Source organism: Stegostoma tigrinum, chromosome 5 (assembly GCF_030684315.1).
Source record: "Stegostoma tigrinum isolate sSteTig4 chromosome 5, sSteTig4.hap1, whole genome shotgun sequence".
Taxonomy (NCBI): Eukaryota; Metazoa; Chordata; class Chondrichthyes; order Orectolobiformes; family Stegostomatidae; genus Stegostoma; species Stegostoma tigrinum.
In genome coordinates, this window is record NC_081358.1 from 124,531,664 (window position 1) to 124,547,512 (window position 15,849).

Below are 15,849 nucleotides of genomic sequence, written 5' to 3' on the forward strand. Positions count from 1 at the left end.
CATGTACCATCTACAAGATGCACTGCAGAAATTCTCAGACAGCACCTTCCAAACCCACAACCACTTCCATCTAGAAGGACAAGGGCAGCAGATACATGAGAACACCACTCCCTACAAGATCCCCCTCCAAGCCACTCGCCATCCTGTCTTGGAAATATATTGCTGTTCCTTCAGTGTCACTGGGTCACAATCCTGGGATTCCCTCCCTAGGGACATTGTGGGTCAACCCACAGCACATGGACAGTAGTGATTCAAGAAGGCAGCTCACCCCCACCTTCTCAAGGGGCAGCTAGGGACGGGCAATAAATGCTGGGCCCTGTCAGTGATGCCCACATCCCACAGAATGAATGGAGAAAAAAAGTATTCTTTAAGCTTAAGTAGTGACGTGTAGCCTGATGTTTGAAAGGGTTGTTAATCTTGTGGTTACCCATGGCTGGTTTCGATGCTATATTGATGTGCTGCTTGTCTTGTAGCTACGAGCCCACGCAGTGGATCTGAATGGAAATCAAGTGGAAAATCCAATTGACATAGTTATCAACGTCATTGATATGAACGATAACCGCCCAGAGTTTCTGCATCAAGTCTGGAATGGTTCTGTCCCAGAAGGATCGAAACCAGGTAACAGATGGTTAGATTCCTCGTTGCAGAATGTACCAGCCGTTCTCTGGTAGCCTGAGACTACTTCTGTCTTTATTGCCTGTCCCTAATTGCCCTTATGCTGTGTGTCTCGCTAGGGCCATTAGCGGGCAGTTAGGAGTCGACCCCGTTGCTGTGGGCCTGGAGTCACGTGTAGGCCAGACTGGGTAAAGATGGCAGATTTCCTTCTCTAAAGGGATGCTAATGAACCAGATTTTGACAATGGTTCATGTCAGTTCCTGCTCCCAGTCACTGAGACTAGTTTTTCAATTCCAGATTTAATAACGGAATTAAAACTCTACCATCTGCCCTTCCCCCATGCTTTGACCTGGGGCCTCTGGATCTCTAGTAGCGTTGTTACTGGGGCACCGTCTGAGAATCATAGTCATACAGGATAGAGGAGGCCCTTCAGCCCATCGAGGCAGCCAAAGCTATGCTATCTACACCAATCCCCCTATCCTTTCCAGCACAAGGCCCATAGCCTTGAGTCTTATAAAATTTCATGTCCCTGTTTATTTCAGAGGCCAGGTTTGTAACACCGATCATCTGATCGATGCAGCAACAGGAGACTTTGAACATCAGTCTGTGAAGAATTCTTTTCTCCCGTTTCAACTCAACGTAATTTTGTTTTTCTCTGGGAGACCAAACCTGGGCAGTGGATAGGATAAAAAGGGAAAAACTCTCCTCCTGAGTAGAGGGGCCAGTGACCAGGGGGCCACCTGTTTAAGGGAAAGGGGGCAGGAGGTTTAGAGGGGAATGTGACAATTTTGTTTTCACCCAGAGGGTGATGGCTATCTGGGAGCCACTGACTAAAGGGTGTTGGAGACAGGAACTCTCGGCATCTTTTAAGAAGCATTTAGATGAGCACTTGCAATGGCAGAGTGTGTGAGGGCGCAGGCCAGGTGCTGGGAAATTGGACGAGGATAGATGGATAACAAGGTATAGAGCTGGATGAGCACAGCAGGCTGAGCAGGAAAGCTAACGTTTCGGGCCTAGACGCTTCTAAGTCTGGACACGATGGGCTGAGGGCCTCTTTCTGTGCTGTAAAAATTCTATGACTAAATAGCCTCGTGTTACCTTGGCTACCAGGATAGAGCCCTTTTGTTGATATTCGTTGGGGTGATAATGGGGTGGTGGGGGAGTGGTCTCGCTGGCAAGACCACTATTGATTGACTCTTCCTTGCAAGTGTAACAGAGCGGGGGGAGGGGGTGTTAGTGGGTGGTGCAGGACTAACAGGGTAGCTGGGTATCCGCCATATTGCTATGGGTCTTGAGTCACCTATGGGCCAAACTGGATATGATGCCCCTCAGGGAAGGAAAATGGCGAGCCAGATGGCTTTGTCAGACAATCTTGTCGTCACCATTGTTGGTATGGGCCTTCGGGTTTGTTCAGTTAATTGGATTCTCATTCTCCACTTGCCGCCTTGTGCCTGGGCAGGCCCTGGCAGCACGGCCAGACTCTTAGGAGTGAAGGGGTATTAGCAGTCTGTTAGCATGGTTGGGCTGGGGCAGGATGGGATGCGGGGAGGAGACTGGACCCTGCTTGGCGCACGCTCAAAGCCAAAGGCTTGGGGCCAACATGTTGCATCAAGAGCAGTTTCAACTCTGCGAGAGGCCAAGCTAAAATGGCGACATTGGATCAGGTACGATTCACGTTTAAAGCCAGTCTCACAAAGCTCGATGGGGAACTAATGGCCTCAGGGCCAGAGAGACCCTAAAGGTGTGTTGTGTTTGTAGGAGCCATGTCAAAAGGATCCAATCAGTGATCCTTATTTTAAGTGTCAAGTTGACTGTGAGCTGTTCACCATTAGATCAAAGATTAAGCTTTCCTTTCTCCTCCTCAGGCACATTTGTGATGGCAGTCACTGCGGTAGATGCTGATGATCCTAATTCCGCCAATGGCTTGTTGAGGTACAAGATTCTCTCCCAAATGCCAAACAGCCCGTCTCCAAACATGTTCACAATCAATAACCAGACTGGTGATATCGTCACTGTCGCAGCTGGCCTTGACAGAGAGGTACGGTATACATGGGGAGCAAACATTGGCTTTTGCTTTGTTTCTCGGTCAATAAATATTTATTGCTTTGCACTTGCCCTTGAATTAAAACCTTTAGTCAGCAGCTCAGCTTTGTTCGATGAGCTGAGTGTCAGGAAGAGTTTATTTTTCCATATATCCATTCTTGGAATGTGGGTGTCACTGGGTCAGCATTTACTCCCTGTCCCTAGTTGCGCCTTGAAAGGGTGGGGTTGAGCTGCTTTCTTGAACTGCTACAGTCCGTGTGCTGTAGTTAGACCCACAATACCCTGAGGGAGGGAATTCCAGGATTTTGACCCAGTGACACGGAAGGAACGGTGATATATTTCCAAGTCAGGATGGTGAGTGGCTCGGAAGGGAACTTGCAGGGGGTGGTGATCCCATGTATCTGCTGCCCTTGTCCTTCTAGATGGAAGTGTTCGTGGGTTTGGAAGGTGCTGCCTGAGGATCTTTGGTGAACTTCAGCAGTGCATCTTGTAGAAGGTACACACTGCTGCTACTGAGTGTCGGTGGTGGAGGGAGTGGATGTTTGTGGATGTGGTGCCAATCGAGCGGCTGCTTCATCCTGGATGATGGCAAGGTTCTCGAGTGTTGTTGGGGCTGCACCCATCCAGACAAGTGGGGAGTATTCCATCACACTCCTGACTTGTGCCTGGTAGATGGGAGACAGGCTTTGGGGAGTCAGGAGGTGAGGCACCCATTACAGTATTCCTAGCTTCTGACCTGCCAGTGTAGCCACTGTTTATGTGGTGAATCCAGTTGAGGTTCAGGTCACTGATAAACCTGTGGATGTTGATCGTGTGGTATTCAGTGATCTAACGCCATTGACTGTCAAGGGGCTGATCATTTGTTTGAGATGGCTATTGCCTGGCACTTGAGGTGACACTGTTACTTGCCATTTTTCAGCCAACTGCCCAGCACTCTCTGCTGATTTGTTTTTGTGGCAATCTATTGGTCTCTGTCTTGAACTTACTAAACATCTGAGCGCCCACAGCTGTATGGGGCAGGCGTTTCTCAAGATTTACGTTCTCAGTGATTCACCTTCCTCATCTTGGCCCGAAGTATCCAGCCCCTAGTCCTGCACCCCCCAGACAGCCTCCTCCTGCCCTGTCAGTCGCTGTAAGTATTTTGTGTTCTTCATTGCAATCTCCCTTGATCGTCTCAACTGCAGAGTGTCCACATCGGAAAATCCCTTTGTCCCAGGACTGTGTTTGGTGACCCTTTGTTGCAATTCCTTGCAGTGTGTCTGCACCATCTTTAAAGATTTCTTTCACATCCAGCTTTCTGTGCACGTTTGCTCAGAAAGTTGAGGTAACGTTGCATTCAGTCAGTCGACTAAGACAAGAATGTAGATTTTGACAAGCTGAGATCTCAAAAAATAATCCTTGTGTCATTAATTTGAAAGCAATGTATCTAAAGTATTTAATTTGCAGCATCTGTCAGGCCTCGAAGTCTTCTCTTTGCTGGGGTGAAAGACTCCCCGCTTTCCCTGGGAAATGAGTAGGGTATAGGAGCAAACGTAGGCCATTCGGCCCTTCAAGCCTGCTCGACCATTCAATATGATCAAGCTGATCGTCCTGCTTAGTCCCCTGTTCTCACTTTCTCCCCATACCCTTTGATCCCTTTAGGTGTAATAACTGCATCTAACTGCTTCTTGCAAATATTCAATGTTTTGGCCTCAACCACTTTCTGTGGCAGAGGATGCCACAGGCTCCCCCACTCTCTGGGTGAAGACATTCCTCCTCAACTCGTTCCTAAATGGACCAGCCCGTCTCCTTAGAATGTGACCCCCTGGTTCTGGGCTCCCCCACCATCAGGAACATCCTCCTGTGTTCACCCTGTCTATAGTCATGTTAGAAACCTGTAAAATTCTGAGTCCCCCGACCCAGACCCCATCATTCTCTCATGCTTTTATAAAACTTATTCCACCTTCTCCAGTGCTTTTTATTTTTGATTTGGTGTCTGAGACTGAAGTTGTTATCTGTGGCCTAATCAAGGTCTGATATGCATTCAGCACCTCTTGTTTATTGTTTCAATCTCTCGAGAAATAGCTGAGATGTGACATGAAACATACAAGAGGCAGTTTTTTTTCTAGAGGTGGCGATGGGGAGGAACAAGCTGTAAATATTTAAATGGCAAACTGGACAGAGGTGGTTTGTGTTCCTGCACATCTTTAAAATATTAATCACTGCATCCGTCAGTGCAGATCAATACACAGGGCCCTTGAAATATTATCCCTTCCCTTTAGTGAGCCACTTTTGAATCGCTAAGTTTTTGTATCTGTGTGAAAGCTGTAAACAAGAGCTGGGTTTCCCTGGTGTATTGTCATTTATGACAGGAAAGGCAGGTATTACAGGGAGTTTTTATTGTCTACGATGCTGAGGCGAACTAGGTCCTTTGCACGATACTCGAGCTGATATAATAACAAGGGTTTTGTTGTGTTGGCATTTATACCTCTGTGCAGATATTTGTATGAAGTCCTATCCTTCATGCATTCCTGCATGTGGGTCACTCATCCATCTTGTGCATTTGAACCACCCCCTGGCATGTATTAATTTTTAATTCTACTTCATACAAGAGAGTTTGGCCACCTTGTGTTTATAGCCCATCCCTAATTGCCCAGAGGGCAGCTAAGATCAAGCTCGTTGCTGTGGGTCTGGACTCACATGTAGGCCAGACCAGGCAAGGATGGCAGATTTCCCCTCCCCAAAGGGCATTAGTGAACAAGATGTGTCAACGTTAGACTAATTCCAGATTTTTTAAAAAAATTGAACTCAACAACATGGGTCGGTAGTGGAATAGTGTTAGTGTCATTTGGGTCTAGCCGCCCTGGATCCCAGGGCACACCGGTTCAAATCCCACTGTGGGAGGTGGTGGAATTAGAATTTAGTAAAAATTCCTGAAAAAAAAATAATGGCTAGTCTCACGGGAGGTCTTGTAACCGCTATCAGTCCCATCCTGTTCACTATTGCAAGAATTAATTAATTACGGGAAAGAAATCTGCTGTCAGTGTCTGCACATTCTTCCTGAGCGAATGATTATCCAGGTCAAATCCTGCTTGAATCTGTCTCCACCGGCAGTACGTTCCACGCTCTGGCTGGCTGTGCTATCATGGCTTGTACCAACTATCTTTAAACTTTCTCTGTACCAGTGGGAGCAGACCCCCCCCCCACCCCCCATGTACTCTGTCCACAGCCCTCATGGCTTTGATGATCTCGGTTGAATTCCCACCACCGCTCCCAGGAAATTCTCCACTGAAGCCGTCATGGTTTTTCCAATCTAACTACGTAACTGAGTTCCTCATTCTCGCAAATGCACCCTCTCCCGTGTTTTCACATCTTTCCAAAGCCCGGAACCAGAAGATCATAAGCAGGCCATTCAGCCCATCGAGCCTGCTCTGCCATTCAGTCAGACCCATAGCTGATTTGATAATCCGCAACTCCACTTTCCTGCCTTTCCCTCATAACCATCAATGTCCCCTCACTGATTAAAAGTCTGTCTCTCTCAGCCTTGAATGTCTGTAATGGACCAGCCATAACATCCTCTCTGTGGTAAAGAATCCCACAGATTCACTCCTCTCAGGAGAAATCCTCCATCATCTCTGTCTTAAATTCTTATTCTGAGATTATTCCCTCTGGGCCTAGACTCTCCCACAAGGGGAATCAACCTTTCCACGTCTACCCTATCAGGTACCCCTTAAAAATCTTGTAAGTATCAATAAGGTCACCTCACATTCTTCTAAACTCCAATGAGTACAGGCCCAACTTACTCAAACTCTCATAAGAGACACCCTCCGTACCTGGGATCAGCCGAGTGAACCTTCTCAACTGCCTGCAATGCCAGTCTATATTTCCTTAGGTACAGGGCCCAAAACTGTTCAGTTTTCCAGTTGCTGCAATAATCTTGTTGAAGCTAAACCAATGTTTCATTTGCATTTGATGTTGGTTGAAAAGGCCCAGGTGGCATTATACTTTATTAGCCACTACGTCAGCTGTCTGGATTTGTACGCACATACACCCAGCTCCTGCACTTAGTTTCAAATGCGCCCTTTATAATATCTCTGTTAGAACCCCCTCTCGTTTCTCTGCATTAAATTCTAGGTGATGCATTGCCCACAAATTTTGGCATTGTGCCCATTGAAATAAGGTTCATGTCATGCATATATGTTAATTTATATTCATTCACCACTCTGTCTCCTGTTGGAGCTCGAAAATATTACCCATGATGCTGCAGTCCCTTTTATTCCGGTTCCTGTTACTTTGCCCATGATCCTGTCCTGTATTGAGCATTTTTTTTTGGAAGTCTTGCATACTCCACATTCACTGCATTACCCTCATCAGCCTTCCCTGCTGTCTCTTCAAAGGACCTCCAGAAAGTTAGTTCAATACAATTCACCTGGAACGCATTTGTGCTCGTTTTTGTAACAGTTCTATGTTTGTCCAAATGATTATTAATTTTGTCCCATGATATTGTTGCGAGAAGCTTTCTCACTCAACTGACGGTGTTCTAGTTGCTCAGATTATCTGTACCCGGTTGCTCGTAAATAGAGTGCAAAGTTTGCAGCTCTCCGGTCCTTTGGAGTCTGAGGAAGTCTGGAAAATTGCAGTCCATGGTTCCACAGTGTCTATTTTCACTTCCTCCATTTCCTGGTGCCTTATGAAATGTAAATGTGGGCAGCAAGCCCAATGCTACCTCCTCACCGGTTTCAAAACCGAGTGACAGAATTTCCTCTTCTCACTCTGACCCGTGGAGCACCCTTACTATGTAACGACAGACGCAAAGTAGTCCTGTATCACCTCACCCTCCATGTACGAACCCCGTTTTTGGTCCCACCGTTTATAAGCCCAATGAAAACTTTGGGATTCCTGTTTTGTGTAAGCTTCGCATGCCCTCTCTTTTCTTCTGCCCTTTTTCCTTTCTCCAAACCTGCTGTGAACCTGCAATATTCAGTCTCTTCTGTCTGCTTGGTCAACATCGTAAGCAGCATTTCTCTTCCTAGTGTTGGTCTCTGTCTGATTTGCTGTTCTGGATTTGTTTGTGGTCACATGCCTCGCTTGTACACCATCTACCTCTTTGCGACACACCGGGTTCAGTCTGTTTTCATGATGAAGCTGTTGGCTTTTTCCCCATTTTAATGTATGAAAGGTCCTTGTCCTTTCAGCCTGGCCCTTTAGAATACCACGATCCCTGCCCCCAACTTCCCCCACCCCCACCCGACTTCCCAAGAATAAGGTCCAGGAGCCGCCGCCTCATCCCTGAGCAAGGACAATGTTGCTGTAGAAGGTTTTCCTGAACCCAATATAGTATCACTGTTCTATATGTCTTACACCAGTAAACCATTCCGGAGGATGGTAAGGTGGTAACTGACCAATGTGAGAGGCTAAAACTGCACGTCAATGTGCTGAGTTCCAGCTAGTCTGACCTTAATTAATGAGACACAGCCCAGAGAAGGTTCACTGAACTCATCCCTGTGTGGCAGGACTGTTGCATGAGAGTTTGGGTAGATTGGGGCCTGTACTCCTTGGAGTTTAGAAGAATGAGAGGTGACTTTATTGAAAGATATAAGATTTTTAGGGGATTTGACAGGGTAGATGTGGAAAGGTTGTTTCCCCTCGTGGGAGGGTCTAGGGCCAGAAGGTATCCTCTCAGGGTAAGGGGCCACCCATTTAAGATGGAGATGAGGAATTTCTTCTCCAAGGAGGGTAAATCCAAGGAATTCTTTACTGCAAAGGGCTGTTGAGGCTGGGTCATTCAGTATATTCAAGGCTGAGAGAGATAGTTTTAATCAGAGAGGGGGCATTAAAGGTTCTTGCGGGGGGTGGAGGCAGGAGAGTGAGGTTGAGGGTTGTCTGATCGGCTGTGATCTCGTGTGGTGGAGCAGAGTCGATGGGCTGAGCGTCTAACATTCCCTCTGTTATAGTAAGTAGGGGGAAGGTGGTAGCTCGGTGAGGGAGGAGAGCTGCATTCCATGATGTATCAGAGTGCCAGCCTATGTACGAGACTAAATCCAATCAGCTGGATCTGCTTTTCTTTACTTGTAGCACCAGAGAGACTGTTTCCTTGTGTTGCTGTTGAGGGGCAGGGTTTTGTTTCCAAAAAGACTTGCTGCTCTGTGCACGCACCAGATTCCCACTGTTGGTGATCTGCCCGTTTCCTAGCAACATGCACCTGAATAGGTCTCACTGGAGAAGGAAACAGCTGTTGGATATGAACACCAAACCCTTTGGGCTTTAGGCCAAGCTAGGAGTCTGCCACTGATCTTACCCCTGCCCACCTCTCCCATTTATCCCGGGAACACTGCAACGCAGCCTCATCAATGCACAAAGGATGAAACTCGAGATCTCTCTGTATGAGAGTGCAGTGCTTGAACCTGCCTGTTCTTTTCTGGGTTCAATGAAGGGAGTGTGTGGTGGTGTTTTTTTTTGTCCCTGTTGAATTTATTGAACATTCCATTTGGAAAAAGCAATGGTTTTGAATTTCTGCGTAATCGAATTGAACTCTCTGCAGAGGTCCCCTTTCAGTCTCTGCGGAGGATTATGTAAAGTGCATCTGTTCGCTGAAGTTAGAGTTTCCGATACAGGTAACCCAGGGAACGAGGTGGTGTCATTGTTTTACACTGTCTTGTCTTTTGTAGGAAGGTTTGACATTTTCAGCACCTGTTCAGCGATTTCCAAAAGCCATTAAACATTCTGGCATTTTAATGGGATTGCACAAATCCAATTTTGATTGCTCAACATGAAATTGAGAGCTGCACTGGGAGATAAATGCAGGACTGCCTATTCAAAAAACAATATGATACATTTTGATGTTCTCAGGCTCCTCCTGGTCCTTACATACTCCAACTATGCTCCTCCTCCAATCTCCATGATTTGTCAGGGTGTTCCCCGTTTGGTAATCTCCATTTGACTGGGCAGTTAGCATGGCACATTCTTCCATATATTGCACACCCTGGAGTGTTGTGACTGTAATCCGAGCTCTGTGAGATTGGGACGGGCCAGCAATTTGCTGTTCTGGAGTTTCCAGGTGTCTGTTACGTGATTAATGAGGAGTTAGGATCATATGTCAGTCCAGCATCATGGGCCGAAGGTCCTGTACTGTGCTCTATGTTCTATGTTTGGTTTTTAAACAGTTACACTTGTCTCTTCTTAGATTCCTTTCAAATCTCTCCCACTGTTCTGCTCCTTTGATAGAAAGTTCCACAGTACACCTTAATCATCCAGGCCACTGATATGGAGGGTAGCCCCACATACGGCCTCTCGAACACAGCAACCGCGGTCATTAAAGTCACCGACGTCAATGACAACCCACCAGAGTTCACTACTGCCACGGTAAGCATTGAGCCTGCCTGCTTTCCTTACCAACGTTTTCGCTGGCTGTCTCCCTGGTGCTCACTGTCTGAAGTGGATCGAGTCCCAGAGTCTGCTTCAGGAGTGGATGATGTCCTTGGAATGTGAGGCTGCATTGGTGGGAGTGGGCAGTGAAAATCTTGTCTGTGGTTCTTCAACTGATAACAAGTGCAATCCAGCCTGGATTATCACTAAGAGGGGTTGGGAGTTGATATTCTCTTGAGCACACAAGAACGTGTTAGGCTTTGGCAATTGAGGCAGAGGCTGGTTTGTAAAAGGCAATTGATGAAGATTGAAAGGGAAGGCTCCAACAGGGGATCAAGGAGACAGGATTACAGTAGAAAGCTTCTCTCTGTTGAGTAACACAGACACAAGGAGCTGAATAGATTTTTGCGCTATCAGTGCTACAGTGGCTTGTCTGCTAATTGCATGGAGATTATCGTTCTGTTGAAGAAGCTTACTGAGGACACTTGACTTAAAAAGTGTCCTGCCACTTGTATATTCTCCAGAAAGGAAAATGTACAAGTTACTTGAGAGTTCCCTGGTTATGTGCTCTGTTGCTTGTTTGAATTAAGGTAACTAGCGAGTTGATGACTTCTTGAGAAGGTGTTTCTCCATTGAGTTGTACCCAAAGCGTTACCTGAATTAAATTGAGCTCTGAAAGGATCCTGAAATTGAACTGCTAATGTAACCAGAAGATCTCCATGGATCATTCCAGAACTGGCGTTTTTTGATGCAGGAATCCAGTGTTACTGTATAAAACATAATTGCTGAGTTGTTGAATGTTTTTCAGACCGTGATAGCTTCTTGATTAGTAAAGGGATCCAGGGGTATCGGTTGAGGCAAGAGAACGGGTTTGAGAAACATAAACCATGATTGAATGGCAGAGCAGACTTGATGAGCCAAAAGGCCTAATTGTGTTCCTATATCGTATGGTCTAGACAATACCAATTGTTTCCAAGGAGTGGGTTTTGGGTTCTGGAAGATTGAGAGAGATTTGAAAATTAGCATTTTTTTTGAAGAAACCCTACAGGGGAGCAGGCTCGAGCGACTGTATAGGCTACTCCTGCTTCTATTCATTGTGATGTTCAAAGACAAGGCTGTTTTGAGCCATTGCACAATAATTAAAATCAGTTTCTCTTTTTGTTTGAGGGTAAAGAAACTTGTATTTGTTGAAATTCAAAATCATGAATGAGCTGGACAGATTGGGCAGAGTCGGGGCGGGGTGGGGAGTGTGGTGCAGGTCATTTCTGTTTGTAAAATGAGTAAGAATGAGAAGAGAGTTAATTTTTAAGGAGGTATGCAAACAAAGTGAGGGTGAAGTGAGGCATATCTTTTTTTTTAAAACCGCGAGCTCTGAAAGGCATTGCCTGGAAATGTGGTAGAGGCAGGTTCAATTGAGGCATTTGAGATGGACAATGGATGGTTATTTGGACGCAAATCGTGTGCAGAGATATGGGGAAAAGGCAAGAGAGCACTCGGGGATAGAACTGGGCTAGGTAATAGAGTCAGTACGGGTTGAATTGCCTCATTCGGAGATAATTCTGATATTCCAAAATAAATCCTATTAAACCAATGTGGTTTAACAAACCTCATTACTCCGCTTCAAACAGTGACTAGCTTGTGAATGACTAGTCAGATGGAAAAGTTAAGCCATCTGATTCGAAGGACTTATTCTCAAAGAAGCATTCTCTGAATTCTAGTAAATGTTAATGGATCTGAAAAATTAATTTTTGTAACATGTATATTGATTGTTAGTTAAAACAAATACCAACTTCGTTACTTCGGTGGGGGGCGGTTTAACTTGTATCATTTCTGTCTTTGTAGTTCTATGGAGAAGTACCAGAAAATAGAATTGATGTAATTGTTTCAAATCTGACTGTAACGGACAAGGATCACCCTCACACCGCAGCCTGGTATGCAGTTTATAGGATAACCAGTGGAGATCCTTCAGGACACTTTGCTGTGCCAACCGACCCCATCAGTAATGATGGTCTGGTAACAGTTATTAAGGTTAGTGATGTTGCCTCTCTGTTGGAATTCCACAGAAAATCACGCCAACAGCGTGTTCTCATTGCCAAATCCACCATTCTATCTCTAAATGCTTTTTGAGCAACTTCATAAAATGGTGTTAGTGATGGAAATTACTGGATATTTGTGATTAAACCCTACAGAGCCCTTGGGAATCACAAGTTAATCTCATTGTGGAGCCCAATGGGTATGAATTCTATGGGTTTGAGCTGGAACTCATCACCTGAGCCCTTTATTTAAAAGAAAACTGGGAGTCCTTTATGTCATGCAGTGGTATAAAGACCCAGATTCAAGTCTATCCTGCTCCAGAAGTGTATAATATTTCTGAACAAGTTAATTAGAAAAATAGATTAAATCAAAACAAAACTTTAAGTTATTTGAAAAGAAAATGTGGGGCCCTGTTGTGGTGCGGTGGAAGTGTCCCTACCTCTGAGCCAAGAGGACTGTGTTCAAGTCCCCTTTGCTCATGTATTAGCATCTGTGAAAAGTTTGTTCAGGAAAATTGGTGAAATCATAAATTCTATAGAAACAAAAAAACAAGGGCCTTCTTGTGGTATAGTCTCTAACTTCAGACCAGGAGGCCTGGGTTCAAGTCCCACTTGCCTCAGAGTTGTGTAATAACATCTGTGAACAGGTTGATTTAGAAATAATAGGTGAAAGAAATTTTGTTTATAAATTAGACTGCGTCCGATGTCAGTATGTCGCTGCTGGCATAAGGGGCTCCAAACTGTTCACAGTATTCTAGTGTGGTTTGACTAGTGCCATGTATAGTTACAACAAAGCATCTGTACCTTTTATACTCTGTTCCCTTTGAAATAAAGGCCAACATTACATTGGCACTTCCCTATAATCGTTGACCTTGGATGCTAGAGATTTCTGATTCTTCACAGCTGTGCTGTAGCTTTCTGCAGTCTTTCTCCATTTAAATAACAACCAGCTTCTCTCTTCTTCTTGTCACAGTGCATAATCTCTCATCACCCACATTATACTCCATCTGCCAAGTAATTGCCCACTCTCATAAACTAAGTTTTTTTTTGTTTGTGTCACCGTCAGCACTTGCCTTTCCCACCTATGTTTGTATCATCTACAAAGTTGCAGACAGTAGATTCACTTCTGCCAATGTTAAGCAGTTGCCTGCTTATTCTCTCACTCCGTTTTTGAATAAAAAGGTTCCATAGATCATTTTCTTAGAATCCCTACAGTGTGGAAACAGGCCCTTTGGCTCAGCAAGTCCGCACTGACCCTCAGAACATCCCACCCAGACCCATCCCCCTAAAACCCACCTAATCTTCACACCCCTGAACACTACGGGCAATTTAGCACGGCCAGTCCACCCTAACCTGCACATCTTTGGACTGTGGGAGGAAACCGGAGCACCCGGAGGAAACCCACGCAGACACGAGGAGAATGTGCAAACTCCACACGGACAATCGCCCGAGGCTGGAATTGACACTGAGCCACCGTACCATCTGTTATATTGTCCTCATCTGCACAATCGTTCTGTGCAGGAGCCTCAGGATTTTATGTGTTTCAATCAGTTCTCGCTGTCTCGAACTTGGTGAATATAAGCTTTGCCTGTCTCACGCTGCAGTTACTGCTCTGCACCTTGTACATAGTCCACATTGTGTCGTAATAATGTGTACAACATTAAGCCTGTTAGACACTGTACCAATCAAGCGGCTGCTTCATTCTGGAGGGTGTTGAGCTTCTTGTGTGTTGTTGGGGCTGCACCCATCCAGGCAAGTGGGGAGTATTCCATCACACTCCTGACTTGTGCCTTGTAGGTGGTGGGACAGGGCTCTGCAATAATTGTTTTTATTTAAATCTGTAATGGTACTTTAAGTGAAATTCTAAATTTAGTTGTATAATTCATGCAAATGATGATTAAATGTAAGCTGTAAAGCTGGTAATCTTTTCCAAAGTATTCAATTAGTTCAGTTAATGAGTGAAATTAATACAGTAGATGCAAGTAGTGAATGGCATAACGGGCTCAGATTAACTGGTCAGCTTTCTACTTTCCTGACTGGGATCTTGCTGTGTTTCAAATTTCCTGCTCTTGTGTACAGACAGGGGACATATCCAAAGCAGTCTGTTGGATTCTAACCTGTTCGTTTAGGATTTGAGAGGTTATAGCGCTTCATAGAGCCACCTTCGTGTAACTATTGGCTTTCTAAAACAAAAATCAAAGTTTCAACACCTATTGCAGTTACATCTTAAAAACCAAGCGGACGCTGTAAATCGGGAACAGAAACAGAAGTTGCTGGAAAAGCTCAGCAGGTCTGGCAGCATCTGTGAAGGAAAAAACAGAGTTAACGTTTCGGGTCCAGTGACCCCCTTCCACAGAACGACCTGAAACATCAACTCTGTTTTCTCCTCCACAGATGCTGCCAGACCTGCTGAGCTTTTCCAGCAACTTTGTTTTTACTGCAGTTACATTTTTGTCCTTTCAGAGCAGAAGACATTGTAAGTTAGGTTAACGATGTGTAACAGGGTGAACTTGGTTGAATTTCTTTAGCATTTCAGGGTCATGAGACAAAAAGAGACCATTCTTCCCTTGTCTTGATACTGGCTGTTTGCAAGAGTGACTCATGCTATTCCATTACCACCTCAACCCTGCAATTCTTTCTCTAAACAGTCCTTCACAGGATGAGGGAGTCACTGGCTAGGTCAGCGTTTAGTTATGAATCCGCCAAACTGGGTAATGTTGGCAGGTTTCCCTCCCTGCAAGACATTAGATTTTGGTTTCATTGTTCATGATTAGACTTTCAATTCCAGATTTTAATTGAATTCAAATTGCACCATCTGCTGTGGCCGGCTTTGAACCTGGTTCTCCAGAACATTACCTGGGTCTCTGGATTAACAGTCTAATGATAATATCATGAAGTATCACCTCCTGTACCTCTTGAGAAAATGATCCAATTTCCCCTGCAAAGCCACGTTCCCAAACGGAATGTTCAGGAACACTCGCTGAGAAAAGAGGCTCTCCTCCTCTCACCTCCGCTTCTTTGGCAAATTAGTTTGAAATGGTGTCCCTGTCTCTCTCTTAGCTGGCCTGTCAAAACCCCTCTCAATTCTGAACATCTCTATCACATCTCCTTTCAAACTTCTCTACCAAGAACAAACCAATATCTCCAATCTATCCACTCCAAAAGTCCCTCGAACGCAAAACTATTCTTTAAACTCACTTGACTCCTTGCCGTAAGACCATAAGAAATTGCAACAGGCGTAGGCCATTCGGCCCCTCAAGCCCTCATTGCCATTCAGTAGGATCATGGCTGATCCAACATTCCTCATATCCACTTTCCTGCCCTTTCTCTTGACTCCCCAGCTGATCAAGAATCTGTCTTTTTCTCACTGTTAAACATACACAAGGACTGTGCCCCCATAGCTGTCTGTGGCAAGGAGTTCCAAAGACCCTCAACCCTCTGAGAGCAGAAATTCCTCCTCACCTCAGTCTTAAATTGGTGCCGATTTATTTTGAGACTGCCCTTTGTCCTAGCTCTCCCATGAAGGGGGAAACATCCTCTCAGCATTGACCCTGCCAAGCCCCTTAGGACTGGTATGTTTCAATGAGATCACCTCATTCTTCTCAACTCCAGCGAGTAGAGTCCCAACCTGTTTAGCCTTTGCTGATGAGACAATCCCTCCATCCCAGGGATCATCCTGGTGAGCCTTCTCTGACCTGCCTCCAAATAAACAATATCCTCCCTTAAGTAAGGGACTAAAACTGCTGTCAGTATTCTGGATGTGGTCACACTATACCTTGGACAGTTACAATGAGACTTCCGTACTCCTCTCCTC

The 15,849-nt window shown here is 45.3% G+C and overlaps 1 protein-coding gene across 1 annotated transcript in view; it reads left to right on the plus strand.

The window, feature by feature from the left end:
• LOC125451783 (cadherin-2-like) overlaps nucleotides 1-15,849 on the plus strand; it is a 164,512-nt gene that overhangs the window by 116,405 nt on the left and 32,258 nt on the right. The window contains exons 6-9 of the mRNA XM_059646358.1: nucleotides 474-618; nucleotides 2,481-2,653; nucleotides 9,862-9,999; nucleotides 11,845-12,030. Coding sequence (XP_059502341.1) covers nucleotides 474-618; nucleotides 2,481-2,653; nucleotides 9,862-9,999; nucleotides 11,845-12,030 — 642 coding nt within the window. The remainder of the gene's footprint in view (nucleotides 1-473; nucleotides 619-2,480; nucleotides 2,654-9,861; nucleotides 10,000-11,844; nucleotides 12,031-15,849) is intronic.